General features: G+C 38.1%; 1 protein-coding gene across 3 annotated transcripts; it reads right to left on the reverse strand.

The window, feature by feature from the left end:
- Positions 1 to 643: 643 nt before the first annotated feature.
- LOC126251648 (tRNA (guanine(37)-N1)-methyltransferase) lies at positions 644 to 16,858 on the reverse strand. 3 transcript variants are annotated; one of them, XR_007545764.1, is made up of 3 exons: positions 15,063 to 16,637; positions 10,336 to 10,449; positions 644 to 929 (listed from the first exon to the last, which is right to left on the reverse strand). XR_007545764.1 is itself a non-coding variant. In XM_049952201.1 (2 exons), the coding sequence occupies exons 1-2, from the start codon at positions 16,549 to 16,551 to the stop codon at positions 922 to 924; spliced, it is 1,497 nt and encodes a 498-aa protein (XP_049808158.1). In that variant the 5' UTR covers positions 16,552 to 16,637; the 3' UTR covers positions 644 to 921. The 3 variants fall into 3 exon arrangements, 1 of the variants encoding a protein (XP_049808158.1); XR_007545765.1 differs by lacking the exons at positions 10,336 to 10,449; positions 15,063 to 16,637 and adding an exon at positions 16,645 to 16,858; XM_049952201.1 differs by lacking the exon at positions 10,336 to 10,449.
- Between the last annotated feature and the right edge of the window lie 443 nt (positions 16,859 to 17,301).

Consider the following 17,301-nt stretch of genomic DNA (forward strand, 5'->3'; position numbering starts at 1 on the left):
TTGCCTTCACAGTTGAAGGGGCAGGGGGGGGGGGGGGGAGGTGGCATAAAATCCCTGATCATCAATCTTTGTGCCAATTTCTAACTTCTCCACACTGTCTCCAGAAGTGAGAGCATGCAACACTGTTGATGGTGATCCATCTGTCGGACAGAGACTTTAAACTCAGCAGCCCTCTTGGTGCTGCATATCGTTTCGCCCTCTCCCTTCTATCATCAACACATCAAAACACACACACACACACACACACACACACACACACACACACACACACACACACACACACACTGATAAGGGTGGGGAGGGGGCAACGGGGAAGAGAGGGGGGACAGGGAAGAGGGGAAGTGGGGGCGGGGGAGACGAGGTAATGGGGGGGAGGGAGGGAGGGAGGGAGTGAGGGAGGGAGAGCTAAGGGGAGGAAGAGGGGTATGTGCAGGGGGGAAGAGGGATACGAGGAGGGGCTGAAGAGGGCTACGGGGAGGGGCTGAAGAGGGCTATGGGGAGGGGCTGAAGAGGGCTACGGGGAGGGTTTGAAGAGGACTACTTGGGCGTGGGGTATGAGCGATAGTTATTGACAGAGGCATCAAAAGTACATGTAAAATATAGTAGTGATAAGGAGAATTAAAAAATAAATAAAAACAACAGCTCACTCTAAAATAGAAATTTGTATTCATTAGCGTGATCAACAAGTCATAAAAACATTTATTCACCAGACACAAAAGATAACACAAAAAAGTTCAGAGCTTCATTGCACAAACTTTTTCTGTTGCTTCTGTAGTTTCTACTGGAGCCTTCTGTAGACTGACAGAAGGCAGAGGCCTTTTCTCCTCTGTCTTCTGAGCTGCAGTTTTTGAGGGCTGTGTCAGCTGTGTATGTAGTTCTACCAGCTGATTATCAATGTCTTTTATCATTTTGCGATTTATTTCACTTATCTGAAACAAAAAATCAAGCATAAAACAACACTCAGAAACAATCGTTCGTAAATGAATACACGCTGACGAGCCAAGATGTTACTGCCAGTTAATAGTGTGTTGTCCGCCTCTGGAATGGAAAATACAACAGGGATTATGCATGACACGTATTTGACAAGACTTTGTTAGAATTTCAGGCGTACATGGCACCCCATGTCTATGTACAGGCTACACTATTCCTGTACATTATGGGTGCGGAACTGGCACATGATAGTGTCCCACATATATTCCATCGGGTTCCGATCAGGCAAATTTTGTTGCCCCCACAACATAACATCTGGACCATCAAATCTACCATGTTTGACACAATTTCTGCGTGCATTACATGTTTCAGTAAATGGACTAGACTGGCCTACCTGCCCCCCACCCCCGACTTAAATCCCAATTGGATGCACTGGGCAGATATATTGCAGCATGTTCACATGTACCAACGAACCTCCAGCAGCTGTCAACTGCTTTGGTAGATGAATGGACTGCCCTCTTACAACAGCTCCTTACCAATGATATGACCTGCATGAGAGCAAATTAGAGAGTGTGCAATGCTGTCCATGGTGATCACAAACCCTACTCAGAATGACATTCCGCAGTCTGTAATGACCAAGGGACTCATGAATTTCTGAGAGTTCGGTGTATTTACTGCTTTAGATTAAAAGTGTAAATTCTTTCTGTGTATTTATTTCAGTTACCTCCAATACCATACGGTAGCAATTCTTCCTATGTTAAGTTTCATCGAGATATGTTTCTTGGCAGTGATATGTCACACAAAAGTTGCTTTCTCCTTAAATTCCCACCAGTGTATTTTGCTTAACAGTGTTACTTTCATTAAGGGAAAAAATGGTGCACAGAGTTTCATCTATGAAAGTCAAATTCAAATTAAGTGAGGTATATAGAAGTACTACTGTTACCTCTTCTTCTTCTTGGGTAGCTCATACAACAAAAGTTTTGCCTGTCAAAGAAACAGTACAGGAATGAGTTCTCATTTGGCACTTAATTTTATTCTGCCATGAACAGGGTGCATACGTGGACAAGGAAAAAAATTTCCAGATTTTTCCTGGATCTCCCAGTTAAAAATACACTTTCTCCCGGGTGAAAATACACTTTTTTCCGTGTTAAGTGACAGTATACTTTCCCTCGGAACTGTAAAATTTGTCAATCATTTGAATGGTTATGGTTTTTTTACAGAGGCTTATAATTTTCCGGGACTTTAGAAAACGAAACACAGGGGAAAAAAACATGTTTTGGAATGTTCTTTGATGTGCAGCAACATCTACGCTGCATATTTTTGTATTACGAAAGTATAAATTCGCATTCCACCGAAGGCCGCATGTTACTTTCCGAAGCACTGAAATCGAGATTGCAATGCGCTTTTGTAAGCCTGTCCTAGCTCATATCACGTGATCTCGACAGCGGATAACAGCAGATATTCAGAGCATAGGACACGTGATATAGTCAGTCAATTGCAACATCACTGTTAAGTAGCGCAAACACACGAACAGGAAAAGTTAATGGTTTAAATTAATGTACATAGTGTTGCTTCAAAAAGCAAAGCTTTCATATATAATATTTGTCTCTAAGATTAATAACCTACAAGAGAAGCTAAGCTTTCACATATAATGTTGATCTTTTTTTTGCGTGTTTTACACTTTAAGTTACATCATACAAATGTGCCAGTAAAATGTTTAATACTGACATAAATCTCTGATCTTCTGGGCTCGAAATTCTTCTGAATGGCTTGCCATCAAAGAGTTGACTTTTAAATGAGAGTCAAATGCTCTGTGATTTAAGAAATTCATCGTACATTTTCGCACATAGTTCATCTTGCGTAAAAAGAAATTTACTTACAAAATAACGCTTTTCAAACCACAATTCGTAATATTTTCCCGCAATCTATTAGAAATAGATTTGTTCCAGCAGTTGTCAGAGAGCGTGAGGTGTCATCGCGATTGTGCTGCTACGATGACGTAGGATGCCTGAATGTTCCTATGTTTAAAACATTAAAAGATCTAAAATTATGTCATAAAAGAAACAAGACATCAGAGGATACTCCAAGAGCATTGCAATTTCTTGAACCATACTGCAATGAATAACTCGCCTTAAAGTGCACATTTGTATATCCAGATTCCCAATGAAGTAAACCTCAACCTGATATTAAGCTTTTCAGTGTAGTTTTTGGGATGTAAATTTTCTTGGAGAACCAGTACTACTGTATTATCTCATATTTGGTTCTTTATTATGGCAAAATGCCATACATGCTAGAAGATGAAAACATGCACCTGAAAAGCAGTGAACAGTTGAAACTAGTCAGTAGTGTGAAATTAAACACTTTGTTTCAAATAAATTGGCTGCCTCAATGGAAAATATAAATAAAAGTCGGATTTCTTTAGCAACGCGACAAAAATAACTTCATTGTTCTGCAAGGCGATTAATGCTTGACTGTCAGAAAGGTGGAAATAAAATAAAATCTGAAACTAATAACATATTTTAGCCCTCTGTAATTATGTGAATGTATGTATATTCACTTGATAGCTTCCAGCCACAGAAATAACTTTTTTTTTTTTTCATTTGACGTGAGAGCTGTAAACAAAGAGGAAACAGCAAAAATCACTAAATGTAGACACAGACCACAAGGAACCCCTGCTCCCATAACTCAGACTGCTATGCGCATCAGCCCCAGATCTACGATATTTCGAACCAGGGCAATACTATATGGTGATGTCCCCTCCGCCCGCCTCCCTGGAGCGTTTGAGATAGGATGACAAAAATTAAAAAAAGACTTTTCAAAAATATGTTCATTTTGTAGCGCACATCTTTCTGAAGAGTCTGATCCATAAAACATATAACTTCGAGGAAATGTAAAAAGTGTTATTTGGTCTTAAGTGTGCCAAAGTGCAGTGCCACGCCTCTTCACACAGCATTCTTCTGCCGCACGTCACTGTATTTCACACTGTGGAACTCAAATGTGTATATTTTGTAATGGATGCCATCAAACTATATTCAGGATATTGGAAATTAAAACGTCCTGTAGTGCCTCTCCTGCTCCCAGTTAGCCGGTTTGACATCCTGGCCCTATTTAAAAAACCAAAAAACCTCGCAATTAATACTGACTGGATGGGATTATTTGTAACTGGAAGAACAGGAACTCTTCAGAAAATTTGGACTCTTTATTGCTTATTAGCTAATAACTTGCTGTTCTGTGTGACATAAAATTAAAAATAGCACATATAAAACCAGTGTAGACAAGAGACAAGCAAAACAGTACACATTTATTCAGTCCTTAGCTCCTAGAATTTTTTTCTGACTAATCTTGCTACAGCTTTACATGGCGTGCTTTCCTTTCTGCGATAGACTCTATTACCCCATCAAAATTTGTCAAATGTTTTGCTACACGAAAAATCAAAATATTATTGTCTAATACTGAAAAAGCTGTTAATACAAATAGTACCCAAGACTGGTGTGGTTTCCCTATCTGATTACGTCTATTTTGTCACTGTCTACTGTATAAAAGAAAATAGGCCTTTCGAATATCGCAGCAATTGTAACACACACCAAACAAGTGAGACTGTTTTGGTAATGTGATTCTTCAATTTCTCCTGCGTATTTGTTGCTCGAACGGTCCACGGGTATATCCAACGGACACTATGAACCGGCTGTTTTGGTAATAATTGTCATTTTTATAATACAACAGAATATAATTCGTGAAGTACCAATATGAAATGCCTATTTAGCCTACTACAAGCAAAATGGTTTATATTAGGAAATAGTTTCACATTTCATTCATATGCTCCAGTTTCTCACGCATGAGATCAAAAAGTAGTAGTACGAAATTTTCCTATAAATTTGGAATCGTCTTATTTGTCCATAATTTGTGTGATGTTACAATTCACTAACTATTCCTACTACTGACAAAACTCATTCTCCAGTTAACTCTACTAACCCTGACAGAATTACCGATTTAGTTATCCAGCGATTATTCTCTGGTTGGGCATTATTACGTGTTCGTACATTTTTTCCGTGCTACTTCCAGAATAGAACTTAAGTGGCTGCTAGCCAGGGACTGTACAACTTTATAGGTAGCGATCTGGCAAAAAACTTTCTGTCAAAATTTTCTTGCATACACTGAGAAGATAATGCGTAATATTTCTTAGCTACTTGTTATTCCTGTTAGTAGTTTATTTCCACTCTGGTAGTCTGAATCTATGGATGCTGATCATTTGCGTACCCAATCAATCACATAAACAAACAGCAGTTGGCACTCACCTGTTCAGCTTTATTCCGTTCAGCTCGTATAGCCCCATCCCCTTTTGTCTGCAGGAAAGTTTATTTCTAGATGGTTTCCCCTGGCAGGGACATCATGTACACTATGCACGCATTCAAATATTCATTCAGAAATCAACTTGGAATGTGTTCAAAAACCAATAAGAATGCCTTTCGAAATCAACTAAATAATCGATAGACCAAAGTGCACTAGATGCTAGGCGCTTTGTGAAACAAGGTTTTTTTTCTCCTCAAGAATATGAATTTGCCCCCCCCCCCCACCCCCCAGAAATTGCTGCCCGGTTCAGATCATCTGGTTTGCTGCTTACACAGCCAACAGCAACATTTCTGTTGCCAGAAGCGGGAGAAGGTACTACACATACACAACTCACCTGTGCATGCACATGAGCCCACTCATAACTGCTTAAATGAATCTAATGTAAACAGTTCTGACATCATGCTCATCGGAGGTAATTTGTTGTTAAGGAGCACTGCATAGTCTTCCTAAAACTATTCACACACTCTGCTGTTGGCAGACACTTGTATGAGCTCTGTGTGTATTTATGTGGCACACTTCCTTTGCAATTTAAGTTTTATTCTCTTGTTCATGTTTTGTTGCTGCAGAATTATTCTGCAGTAGTGGGATACAGAAATAGACATTGTTAGAGTATCGATTCTTACCAGTAAAAATTACAAAAAATTTACTGGAAACTAAAACAATGAAAAATTCCTGGGTTTTTCTCGGTTTTCTACTGGATGAAAAAATTACCGGGTCTTTCCTGGATCTCCCGGTTGTCCCAGGTCGTATACACCCTGATGAAGTTTCGAAGCAGCACAGACTAACTGTACAGTGAAAGATTCATGGTATCAAAAATATTTATGGATAGTTTTTGTGGAGTTCTGTGTTCTGACACACACATTCATATAAAGCTGTCCACAGATACAGAGCAGTAATTCACAAATCTACTGTAATAAATTAAAGAGTCACCTTATTAGCCACTCTTTCCATGAACAGCTTCGGTTCTGTGACTATAATTATGTTGGCACTATGCGGAATTATTTTAATAGAAGTTAAATTCGGAATTATTATAACTAGTACTAGCAAAAGACTTTTCTTACATTAAATAATTAGTACTTGGATGTGACTTGTATCCACGAATCTACCTGAATAAACTAGTAGAGATGAAGCACATTTGAATACAAAAACTGGAAAATGTACTACTTGTTTGTACATTACATAACATGTTCAATATAGCAAAGTTATGAATAAATGGAGTTAGGCAGATGACCAAGAGCAGAATCATGCAAGTTATAAACAAGTAGTAGTTACGAGGTGTGAGAGGAAAGTAATGAGGCTGATTTTTTATCTACCAAAGTTTTTACTTTTTTCAAACAACAATATTATCTTTCTCAAAGTAGTTCCCTTCAGCAGTTCTACACCTGCAAAGTTGTCATTCCCACTATTGGTAGCAGTGCTGAAAGGTTTCAACTGGTAGGGTCTTGAACATGTCAGTCATATGAATGATCTCCACAGAGTCTCAAAATGACATTCTTATTTTTCAATTTTGGTAAAAGAAATAAGACACATAAGACACAAGGGCTCAGATCAGGTGAATGGGGGTGCAACATGAATGCCTTTAAATGTCAAAAATTTTCTGATGGAACAAGGCCGTAGCCAAAAGGGAAGCGGAGGAGGGGGGGGGGGGGGGGGGGCCACAACCTCCAGACCCCGCCCATCACCTAAACGAAATTACGCATGACCTAGTTGCTGTGTAGTGAAATTGAAAGATATTTTGGTTTTCAAACACATGATGATAAAGGGATACACACAACCGATTGCCAGTAAGGCCAACAACAGATTTAAACTATCTACACATCCATAGTACTATTCCCCATTGCCCACACCTATTTTGACCAAGACCAGTTGTTGGTCTTATTTGAACTCAGCTTTTGTTTTGCTAATCAGTTGAGTTCTTACTTGCAGTTCAATTTAATGTAACTGCTACTGTTTATTGTTTTTGTGCTGAGTGCTGTTCTGATAATTTCTAATTATGGATAAGTTTGTACAAAGAAAGAAGTGGAAAACCGATTTTGATTCATCCATTAGCGTTATATTAAGTTAAGAAAGTGTACACACTGCTATAATAGCCTGAATGGTCTGTCTATAACAGTTCAGTGCTAGCACTGGATTTATTATTTGGATGTTGGTAGAGCTTTGGGGTTGCAAGGCAGTGGAGAGGTAAATATCATTAAAAATAACATTAAATTAAAATTACTGCATAAAAGTACACTTGGATTTATCTCATGTCGCATAAATTTTGCGTTGATCAACAACAAAAATATCACCCAAAAGGCGATGGTTGCATTTATTAAAAAAAAATGGCTCAATATTTTATCATCAGTGGCCTAAATGGCAAATGTCACCCACCTGGTTACCTGGGCGGTACTCAATTATGAAAACCAGTTCTGATACAGAATGATGAGGAGGGGTTCATGGAGAATGTTAGGGGCACAGAACGACAGAACATCCTGTAGTTCGTTAGTTTCTAAAAGATTTTTTTAGCAGGATGCTCGAATTCATTGGACCCGACTGTATTGTGTGTCTCTCCCTTGTCCTTTCATCCAGAATCTATTTACGATCTTGTTATATTGTAATAACTGTAGCCAGCAATTCCATGCACAATTAAATGACTATCAAATGACTAGAACCAGTTCCTTCCAAATTCTACACCAACTTGGGGTAGCTCTGCATGTTGGGCTACTGAGCTAGCAATCCCCGGATTCGTGAGGCTAGGTAGTTTGAATCCATCCACCGGCAACCCTGAAAATTGTTTTCTGTGGTTTCTCAGTTTCAATTTAGACATATTCTGGGGTTGGTCCCTTACATTAGGCCACAGTCAATTCCTTCTAAATGTCTTTATTTCATGAAAGAATCCAATTCCCTTAAAGACGCAATCCCTTTCCATAAATGAAAAAGCTGCATTGAAGGAAAGCTGAGCATACTCCTGGCGCTAAAAGCCATACGATAAACAAATAATAATCAAAATTCTCCTCTTTTAGGCTCACGCATTTGTCTGCTGGGGCATTTTTTAATGCAGAAAATGATCTTTCTTAATTGTAGAGAGTGAGAGACGCATACATAAATGAGGAAATTTGGGGTAGTGTAAGGTTGAATAGTTCCAGACCATCTGCATTTTCACCACCAAAAATTGTTCTAGGTTCTCTGTCAAACAGAGACCTCTTTCTTCCAGAAGCCATGTCAGTAACAATCACCATGTTCCAAAGAATTTGTGCTCATTCATTCCTGATATCTTCCTCAGCTCAAATTCATACCAAAAGAACAAGAGTGTAAAAATATCTGGTTGGTGAAGGGAGATTGGAGCATGACTGTTTCTCAGTGGTTTGCCAAAATACAGCACTCCTAAGTAACGAGATTATATCTCCGCTTGGTGAAAATGCCAAGATCATTGTTGAACAAAATGGTTTATCGTTCTTCATGGAAATGTTGAGAATAAATGAGTCTTTTTAAGGCTTTTCGACAAATCAGACGCCCGCTTTGACAAAATCCTTGGTATGTCATTGGATCGAAGTAGCCGTGTGACACAAGGCGGCGTCATGATGTGGCATCACTTATCTGCAATGTCCAGTTTCACTCTATTTACCCTTTTCCTTAGCCTTTCAAGGATGTATTTTTAAAACTCTGGGTTGACAGTTTGTCCTGCAGGAACAAATTCTTTATGCACAATACCCCTACAGTCAAAGAAGCAAATCAGCATTGTTTTCATCTTTAATTTGCTCATTTCATCTGTTTTTTGTTGAGATGTCTCAGTGTGCCATTCCTCAATTTGTAGCTTTGTATCAGGATCGTACTCAAAAATTGAGGCTTCATCACCTGTGATCACATGACTGAACAATTCATGGTCCTTGACAATCCTTCACTCACAATCCTTGGCAATCCTCTCAAGAGGATCAATGCTCACTTTCCTCCAATGTCATTCTGCTAAGTCATATGCTTTTTGGGCACAATTTTGACACAAACCTTTCGCATGTGCAAATCTTTGGTCAAAATTTGATGTACAATGGAAGTGTTTAAATTTAACAGGTCACCCATCATCCTTATTGTTAAAGGTCAGTCTGATCTCACAACACCACCCACATGTTCGATGTTTTCGTCGGCTTTGAAGTTGAAGGTCTCCCTAGGTGAAGGTTCATCTTCAACACGTTCTCAGTCTTCCAAAAATGATTTGTGCCAGAGAAAAATTAAGGCACTGATAAGGAATGTTCCCCATAGACCTGTTTCAATTTCTCAAAGGTTATGTCCACAGATTCCCCAAGTTTAACATGAAAGTTGATTGCATAAATTTGTTATAAATTTAACTGTTCCATTTTCTTACCACACAAGAAAAACACAACTTCACTGATAGTGCTCTCAAAAACCACATGATAGTTGCTCAGACTGAGCATCTGGAAGGGATAAGTATACTGGCCTCAACAAGTGGAATAACGCAAAATTGCCAGATAACTTGCAGTGTTGTCAGTCCCATCTCTGGCACACCTTGTATTAATTATTTTACAACAATAGTGGATATTCCTCCACTAGACAATATCCAAAATAAGGTAAAGGCAACCACTCACCTATAGTGGATAGATGTATGGAGCATAGAAATACATTACAGAAAAATGTATTCACAGAAGCTTTCAAGCTCTCACTGTTTTTATTGTAAAAGTACAGGCATTCTCACACAAATGTGTGCACCACACACACACACACACACACACACACACACACACACACACACACACACAAAAGTATATGGACACCCAAATGTACATTTTGTGTGTGTGTGTGTGTGTGTGTGTGTGTGTGTGTGTGTGTGTGTGTGTGTGTGCGTGTGTGAGTGAGTGAGTGAGTGAGTGAGAGAGAGAGTGAGCTTTTATTACAAAAAGAGCAAGTGCTTGACTGCTTGACACCTAGTGTGAATACTGTTTTCTGTCATGTTTCTATGCACCACACACCAATCTCCTATAGATGAATGGTCGCCTTTGCCTTTCTTTAATCATTTTTGAGCTACAGATTTGTATATTGTTTCATAATTCAATAAATTAACCCTACCTTTTTCAACTGAGTGTTCACTGGTTTAGCCTTATTTTTCACTTTTAAGCTCTTTGCACCAGCAACCTTAAAGACACTGTTTTTACTCTTTCTGTTATGTTTTTCCTTCCCCATCTAAAAAAAAAAAAAGAAAAGAAAAGAAAAGAAAAAAACACATGTAACATTAACTGTCTCATTTAAAGGTCAATATCACAACATGATTTAAAATACAAACAACTTAAATAAAGCAACATGCCCAACATCAATTACAAAGTAGACACACAAATACTGTTGTAAAACTGTGCAATAAAAAGCATAAATCCAGTTAGAGTGAAAGACACAGCTGTCAACTAAAATTTTTGTTGAACTATCAGAAAGAATTGTAAATCTTTAGCTCCACACTTTTTGTATCAAAGCACTAAACACAATATCTGAACGTTAAGTTCTGAGTCTAAAACCTGGAGAAGTAGTGGTCCCAAGGATTTGACAGAAAACTAACAATCAGACAACTGGCCTTCCTGTTGTGACAAACTTTTTCGAAAATGAACAATCAATGTGCAATACAACTGATGGAGTAAAAACATGCACATGTTTCTGTACTGTGTAAAAAACGAGAGAGGGAGAGAGAGAGAGAGAGAGAGAGAGAGAGAGAGAGGGGGGGGGGGTCTTCAGTGATGCTATGTTGCCCAGTATAATAATTTTAAGAACTTTTCTGATTTGTGTAATCATTTTGCAAATTTTGGAATTTATTTGGGCTGAGTGTAATTTTTTAGACTTGCCATGGGTGATCCTTTTGTGATGGTGTTGGCATAGCAGCAAAGTGATTGCAGGTTTGTACTGTTCAGAAGATAATTGAATTCTTACAAAATTTGACTTACACAAACTTTCTGATGGTAATTTGCAATATAACATTTGTATTTATTGAACAATCAGAAATTTAACAAGCTTAAACAACTCTGCTTCGACCTTTGCTGAAACAAGAGGAAACCATAGGTCCACTCTTCCTCATTTACAGAGTATACAGGTCAATAGCATTTCAGGTGACTCATGTTAACTTTTAGTAAAGCTCTATGATGTCAGTCCAGAAATAGCAAATGATGCAGCTGCGACAGCCAGAGTAGTATGTTGCTTGCCTTAAAATGACGAATAACAGGTTGGAAATGCTAGATTTCAGCTGAGCAGTATGATGCACTGATAAAGTTTGTGCATCCTTGTTGGCCCTCACACTATTTCCACTGGACATTGAGAAAACCATTGTAATAGTCAGTTCCTTTTTTGTGCTGCTCTCAAACAGGTAGTGGAACCAATAGGACTGCATTCCCAGTGGCACTGACAATAGTCGCCAGCTGCTGTTGCCAGAGGTCACCTGATCACGTTGGTTGATAGCTTGGTCACACTGTGTCCGATCGCATTTGTCAGTTTTTGGCAGGGTGAAAGAGGTTAGGTTAGAATCTATTCTATGTACAAACTAGGTTAGATTTAGAACCCTGAGGGTGGGATGGATACCACGGCAACTCTGTGCTTAGAGAAGAGTCCTGCAGTCCAGTCTTTGCAATTAAAAAGATGTCAAATGCATTTAAATGAGCTATATCTGTCTCGAATAGAATGCGATGATTACTGCACACTTTGTCTTCAATTATTAGAATAACAAACAAGTCTTATGAATATATGAGATGGAGAGAGAAACATTCAGTTTCACCTTAGGATGATTCAGGGTGACCTTGAAAAGCTAGATTACAAACACTGTTTTGCTATATTTATTTGAAGTTGTGCATAGATATGCCAATTACTCTTTAATGACTGTGATTCAGTGTACATGTGAAAGGCGAACATGAAGTTTAGAGTATTGCAAATTGCTTCATACAACAGAAACACCACACTACTGGCATAAACACGTCACTCAGCATTTACTTAATAATAATTAGTAGACATCTGATACATACCTACCCCAACCCAAGACAGATCCACTGCAGTAACTAACTATAAGCATAAGACACACTGCCTTTCTCAGTTGAACATATTATTTTTTGAAGTTATAAATTACACCTAAAATTTACAATAAGAATTTTGCATACTTGTGATTTCCAAAAAACCTGCAATTTTAGTCCAACGATTCCAAACTATACCCTGATTATGATATTTTTATCCTCGGGTTACCACAACCTCACTCACTCTCTCTTTGACTAAATTTAGCAGTTTCTCATGGTCCATATTTTGTAAGTGAGAACATAATTCAATTTAACCAAAGAAAACAAACCAATTTGAATTTTGTTAATTGTCATCCGAAGTCTGTACACTTGGATGATGAGATCGGCTACAGTGTGACCACACACATCGTGGGATACTGATTTGAAAAGATCGTCTGTTTTCGACCAATGCATGTCATTGACAGAATCCACAAATATTAGTGTCACTGTAACAACAGCCTACAATAACCACCAGAGGCATGGGATCCTCATTTAGACACCCATTGCAGACGGGAGAATCTGAGTAAAGTATCTCACTGGCTAGACTTGCCTGGCTACGATGGTCATGCCATGTTTCAAAACTTCGTACATGATTAAGCCACTATGAATTAATGCAAATTATTTCTCATCCACACAATGAATTAAATTAATGGTCATCTTTGGAAAATACGTTACTTGAAAATTTTTTCTATAGGCTGAGTTACAGTTGTAACCAAACTACTCAACTATGAATCCTACATTTTGTACACTGTCTACTTTATTTATCCACGAGTTGAATTCGCAAGTTTCACAGGGAGACTTTTCCTAACTGCTATGTAATCTCTCTCCTCCCCCCCCCCCCCCCCCCCCCTTGGTCAAGGAATAGGAGCCTCAGCACTCTTCAGGCTTTGCCAGAGAAGGAACACATGTGTTGTTTGATAGGTATTTTACCTCTATTCCTTTACTGGAATCATTGGCTGAAAAAAACTTGCCTGCCACTGGAACAATCATGAAGTCAAGAATACCCAGAGTGTCCATCTGACAGCAGACAAGATTCTTGAAAATCAAGGACGTGGGTCTGTTGACCGGACAGTGTCTATTGTAAAATGACCAAAAGCCAGTCATAACTGCATCAACGAAGGTTGGGAAGAACCCTATGGATCAATGTAAAAGGTGGTCGAAAAAAGATCGGAGATACATTCAGGTTCCCCGTCCAGCAGTAATCAGCTGCTACAATAAAAATATGGGTGGCATAGACCTGATTGACAGAATGAAGAGTTTTTACAGGATTTGCACAAGAACCAAAAAGTGGACCGTAAAAACTATTTTTCACTTCATAGATCTGAGAATTGCAAATAGCTGGATTCAGTACAAAAGTGACCAAATTAAGAACGATGAGCCAAAGAAGAATATCCTGCAGTACCTTGAATTCAAAATTAGAATTGCTGAACATTTGTTAAGGGGCCAAGAGGAACAACTTTCTGATGAAGATGATGAGGAGTCAACTCCTGAAAGGCGAAGATTTTTGCTGCCACAATCAGCTTCACCTTCTGTAACCCATTTGCCAGAAATGACTGGGTTGAAAAATAGCATGAGGTGTAAGAACAGTGGCTGCAGGAAGAAAACCAAAATAAGGTGCAAAGGTTGTTCAGTTTTTCTCTGTCTAACATCACAGAAAAACTGTTTCTCTGGGTATCATCAGAAATAAAACTGTCAAAATTCGTCATTTATTTTACTTTTTAAATTTATATTAATTATTTTAAATTAATAATCAGTGTATGATTCAAGTAATATCTGCCTAATAATACTGTATGTTGTTCAATAAACTATTAATAAAGTACGTTTTTTTTACATTTTCAACTTCCTTTCTAATGTTTACTTATACGTCTCCAAGGCCCAGTGTCCATTGTAATGGACACTTCAGAAAATCATGAATTTAAAAGAAAAAAAGAAAAACTTTTGTGAATCTTATTTCACTATCTTCTGTTTAACAGGTACAGAATATCTATTTCCAAAAAAATCATGACAATTGTCACTAGGTCTCAGGAGGATTGTATATTCAGCTCTTCACCGTCCTAAACCCCCTACTTTCTGTGGTTGTCCCATTTGTTTCTTTTTATTGCTGCAATGAAATATTTCACATTGTTTATATCTTTGTTCGCAGAATGTATTTAGTGAGGTTATGGAAGTCATATTGTATATGCTGGAAATAGGGGTGTGTTCATCATCATGATGACTTGACTGATCAAAGCAGATGGGAATTGGAATTTTCAGTATTGCCAAATGCAAAAAAGCTAGTCTACCTAAAATGTAAACTTTCATGTAATATGCTGAAGATGTGAACATAGTAGATCAACAGTTCCTATCAATTTCTATACTGTAGGTCCTACAGTAGTCCCCTACAAATTAAACGGCATAGACCAACAACACTAGCTGATGATACATTCGACATGACAACTTGCTGGAAGTTTGTGGAAATAAAGAGCATGTTTATCAATAGTCAGACATAATAAAATAAAACTTTGTAGAGATAGGTGTGGAATATTATGTGCACAAAAAGGAATGAGTTGCATACTATTAACTTATGTATGAAAACTATTGCAATTCCAAAATTATAATGAAATCTGTAACTGAACATTATCAAACTAGCAAATGTACAAGGAGACAAAATTTAAACAAGTTTTTACATCTTTTATCCCATGAGTGCAAGCGAATGCACGTTCCCGTATTCATGAAGAAAGTTACTGCTCTGACAACTAGTTCCCTAGTCAGATAATAAAATTATTAATTTGAATGTCTCACCATCAGAGTGTGGTCGTCGTCGTTTCATGGATGGTTCTCCATCTTGACACAAGTCTCTAGACTGATTATTAACTAGAATTTCTTTTGTAAGCTTAAATGTAACACGCATCATATCTTTGTTCACTGCGACATTTCTAATGTTGTAGACTTCTACAAGATTCTGTGAAATTTTATGGCCCAAGTTCTCTTCCACCAAACTGATAGCTGCATTATCTGAAGTGTCACCTTTGCAAAAGCAGTACACATGAACAACTGGTTCAATGAACGTATCAGGTGGCACATTGTCACCCTGTTCAAATAGTCCACTGAACACCTTCAGAAATGTTACTGCCAATGCTGGCAAGTTCATTGTAATGTGCATTGTACTACCATCACATTTTCCATTCTTCCAGCGTTCAAGCATATCTTTCTTAACGTCATTTATTATGAAATCTGTTCCATCCTTATTGAATGTTGTCAAATATTCTGTCACCTTGTTTAGCTGCCCATTACGTACAAGCCACTTGTGCGCCTCAGGATTCAAATCATTTGCCAAAACAAAACATTTACGTTTGCACGCAGGTATTGCGAATGGACCAATCCCTGCGAACACATCGTACAATACGTCACTTGGCTTTAGCTTAGATATTATTCTCTCATGCTCTGTAGATAAGCGAGGATTCCAATAAACAGTGGCGAAGTCAAGCTCAAATGTACAGTGATTCTCTCTTACTTGGGTAATCAGATTGTTCTCCCCACACAGAATTTCCATTTTGAAGTTCCTGTAGGTGTTGTCAATGATGTCAGTCTTATTAACAACTGTTTTAGCATTTTTAATTTTTTCCAACAATATTTCTCCAATGATAATCTTAAATGGGAAGAGATGTTCTCGTATATTCACATGAATAATGTGCCCAATAATCGAGTATGAAGTGAGTGGCTCCAAGTCTGAAGGCAACACAGACTTGAGCAACACCTCTGCTTTCCAATTGTCAAAATTCAACATTATATTCGTAAAACAAAGAGAATTTTCGGTAATGCTTTGTTTCAACAACTGTATTTTTTCTTCTTCTGAGAAGTCATTAAAAGAAGTTATAATTGCAGGATTTAACAGAAATCTCCGCATTACACTTTTCGCATCATCATTAGCAGCTTCTGTATTTCCGACAACTTGCAATGGTTTCAAGTTTTCCATTCTTAATAAATATTTATGCAAGGTTTTCCTCAGTTCCTGTAATTTCACAGATGTGACATTAAACTCTATACAAGGTACCATTACATTTTTCGAAAAAGCTACTTTGTCCAATTTTGTTAGCCCACGAACAGTAGCTGGTGGGTGGAGAGCTGTCTCTCTGGCTTCACTGTTGTCACTCTGTAAACTATCAATCATTTTAAATTTGTTATGTGAAGTGTAAGACGTAGAGGCAAATTTCTTCAGCTGTTTGGAATGCACTATAGTGTCAAAACAGACACTCCGGAAACATTTTTGGTACAAGTGAATACTTCTCATCGGGTTACTTAAACAAGATCAGAAGTTTAATGTACAACGAATACAGCGAGAAACATATTCCCAACAAAACAAACACTTTTGAGAACAAAATACCTTATTCCGCAAAAGCACAATAATTATGTCTGCGCAGTTTCCAATACACACGCAATCAACTTTCACATAACCTCAAAATCCTACATACGCTACTATTCACAACCACATGTATTTTTGTGTACAATTTCAAAGATCTCAGCGTATTTTCGCGGTGCTATCTGCTCGTGCAGCCAATAAGGTGACGCCAAAGCTAGTTGCATACTGCAGTGGCACCGGTGGGCTTCTGTTCACACAGGACTCTACATTTCGTATGTTGTTACTACCTAGTTTTGACTATGGTGTCAGCTGAAATCATATGGACGGTATTACCGTTAATGTGCAGGTTTTGACATTAGAGTTGCGGCAGATGCTAAATAAAAGGAAAAGAAAACGCAACACGGTATCTGAGAATGGTTGTAACAAACACACTTATGAAGGAAATGACATTCTAAGACGACAATTCATACATAAACTACTTCCGAATGACTAAAACAAATCCTGATACTGTGTCGTAATCGAGCTAAATTCAAAAATTGGATGCAATCCCAGCTCTAGCAAAATTCTCCCCATGTTTCGGGAATTTGTCCGTCATTGCAAACCATAGTTGTCTTGTGAATACCATCTTCGCACGCAACCTTCTTTCAAAGATTTAGAAATATATTGCATTGATTAATGTCT

This window comes from Schistocerca nitens, chromosome 4 (genome assembly GCF_023898315.1).
Source record: "Schistocerca nitens isolate TAMUIC-IGC-003100 chromosome 4, iqSchNite1.1, whole genome shotgun sequence".
Taxonomy (NCBI): domain Eukaryota; kingdom Metazoa; phylum Arthropoda; class Insecta; order Orthoptera; family Acrididae; genus Schistocerca; species Schistocerca nitens.

What these genes read in the sequence shown, in the direction of transcription:
- LOC126251648 (XM_049952201.1), bottom strand. Translation starts at nt 16,551, where the DNA reads ATGAGAAGTATTCACTTGTACCAAAAATGTTTCCGGAGTGTCTGTTTT.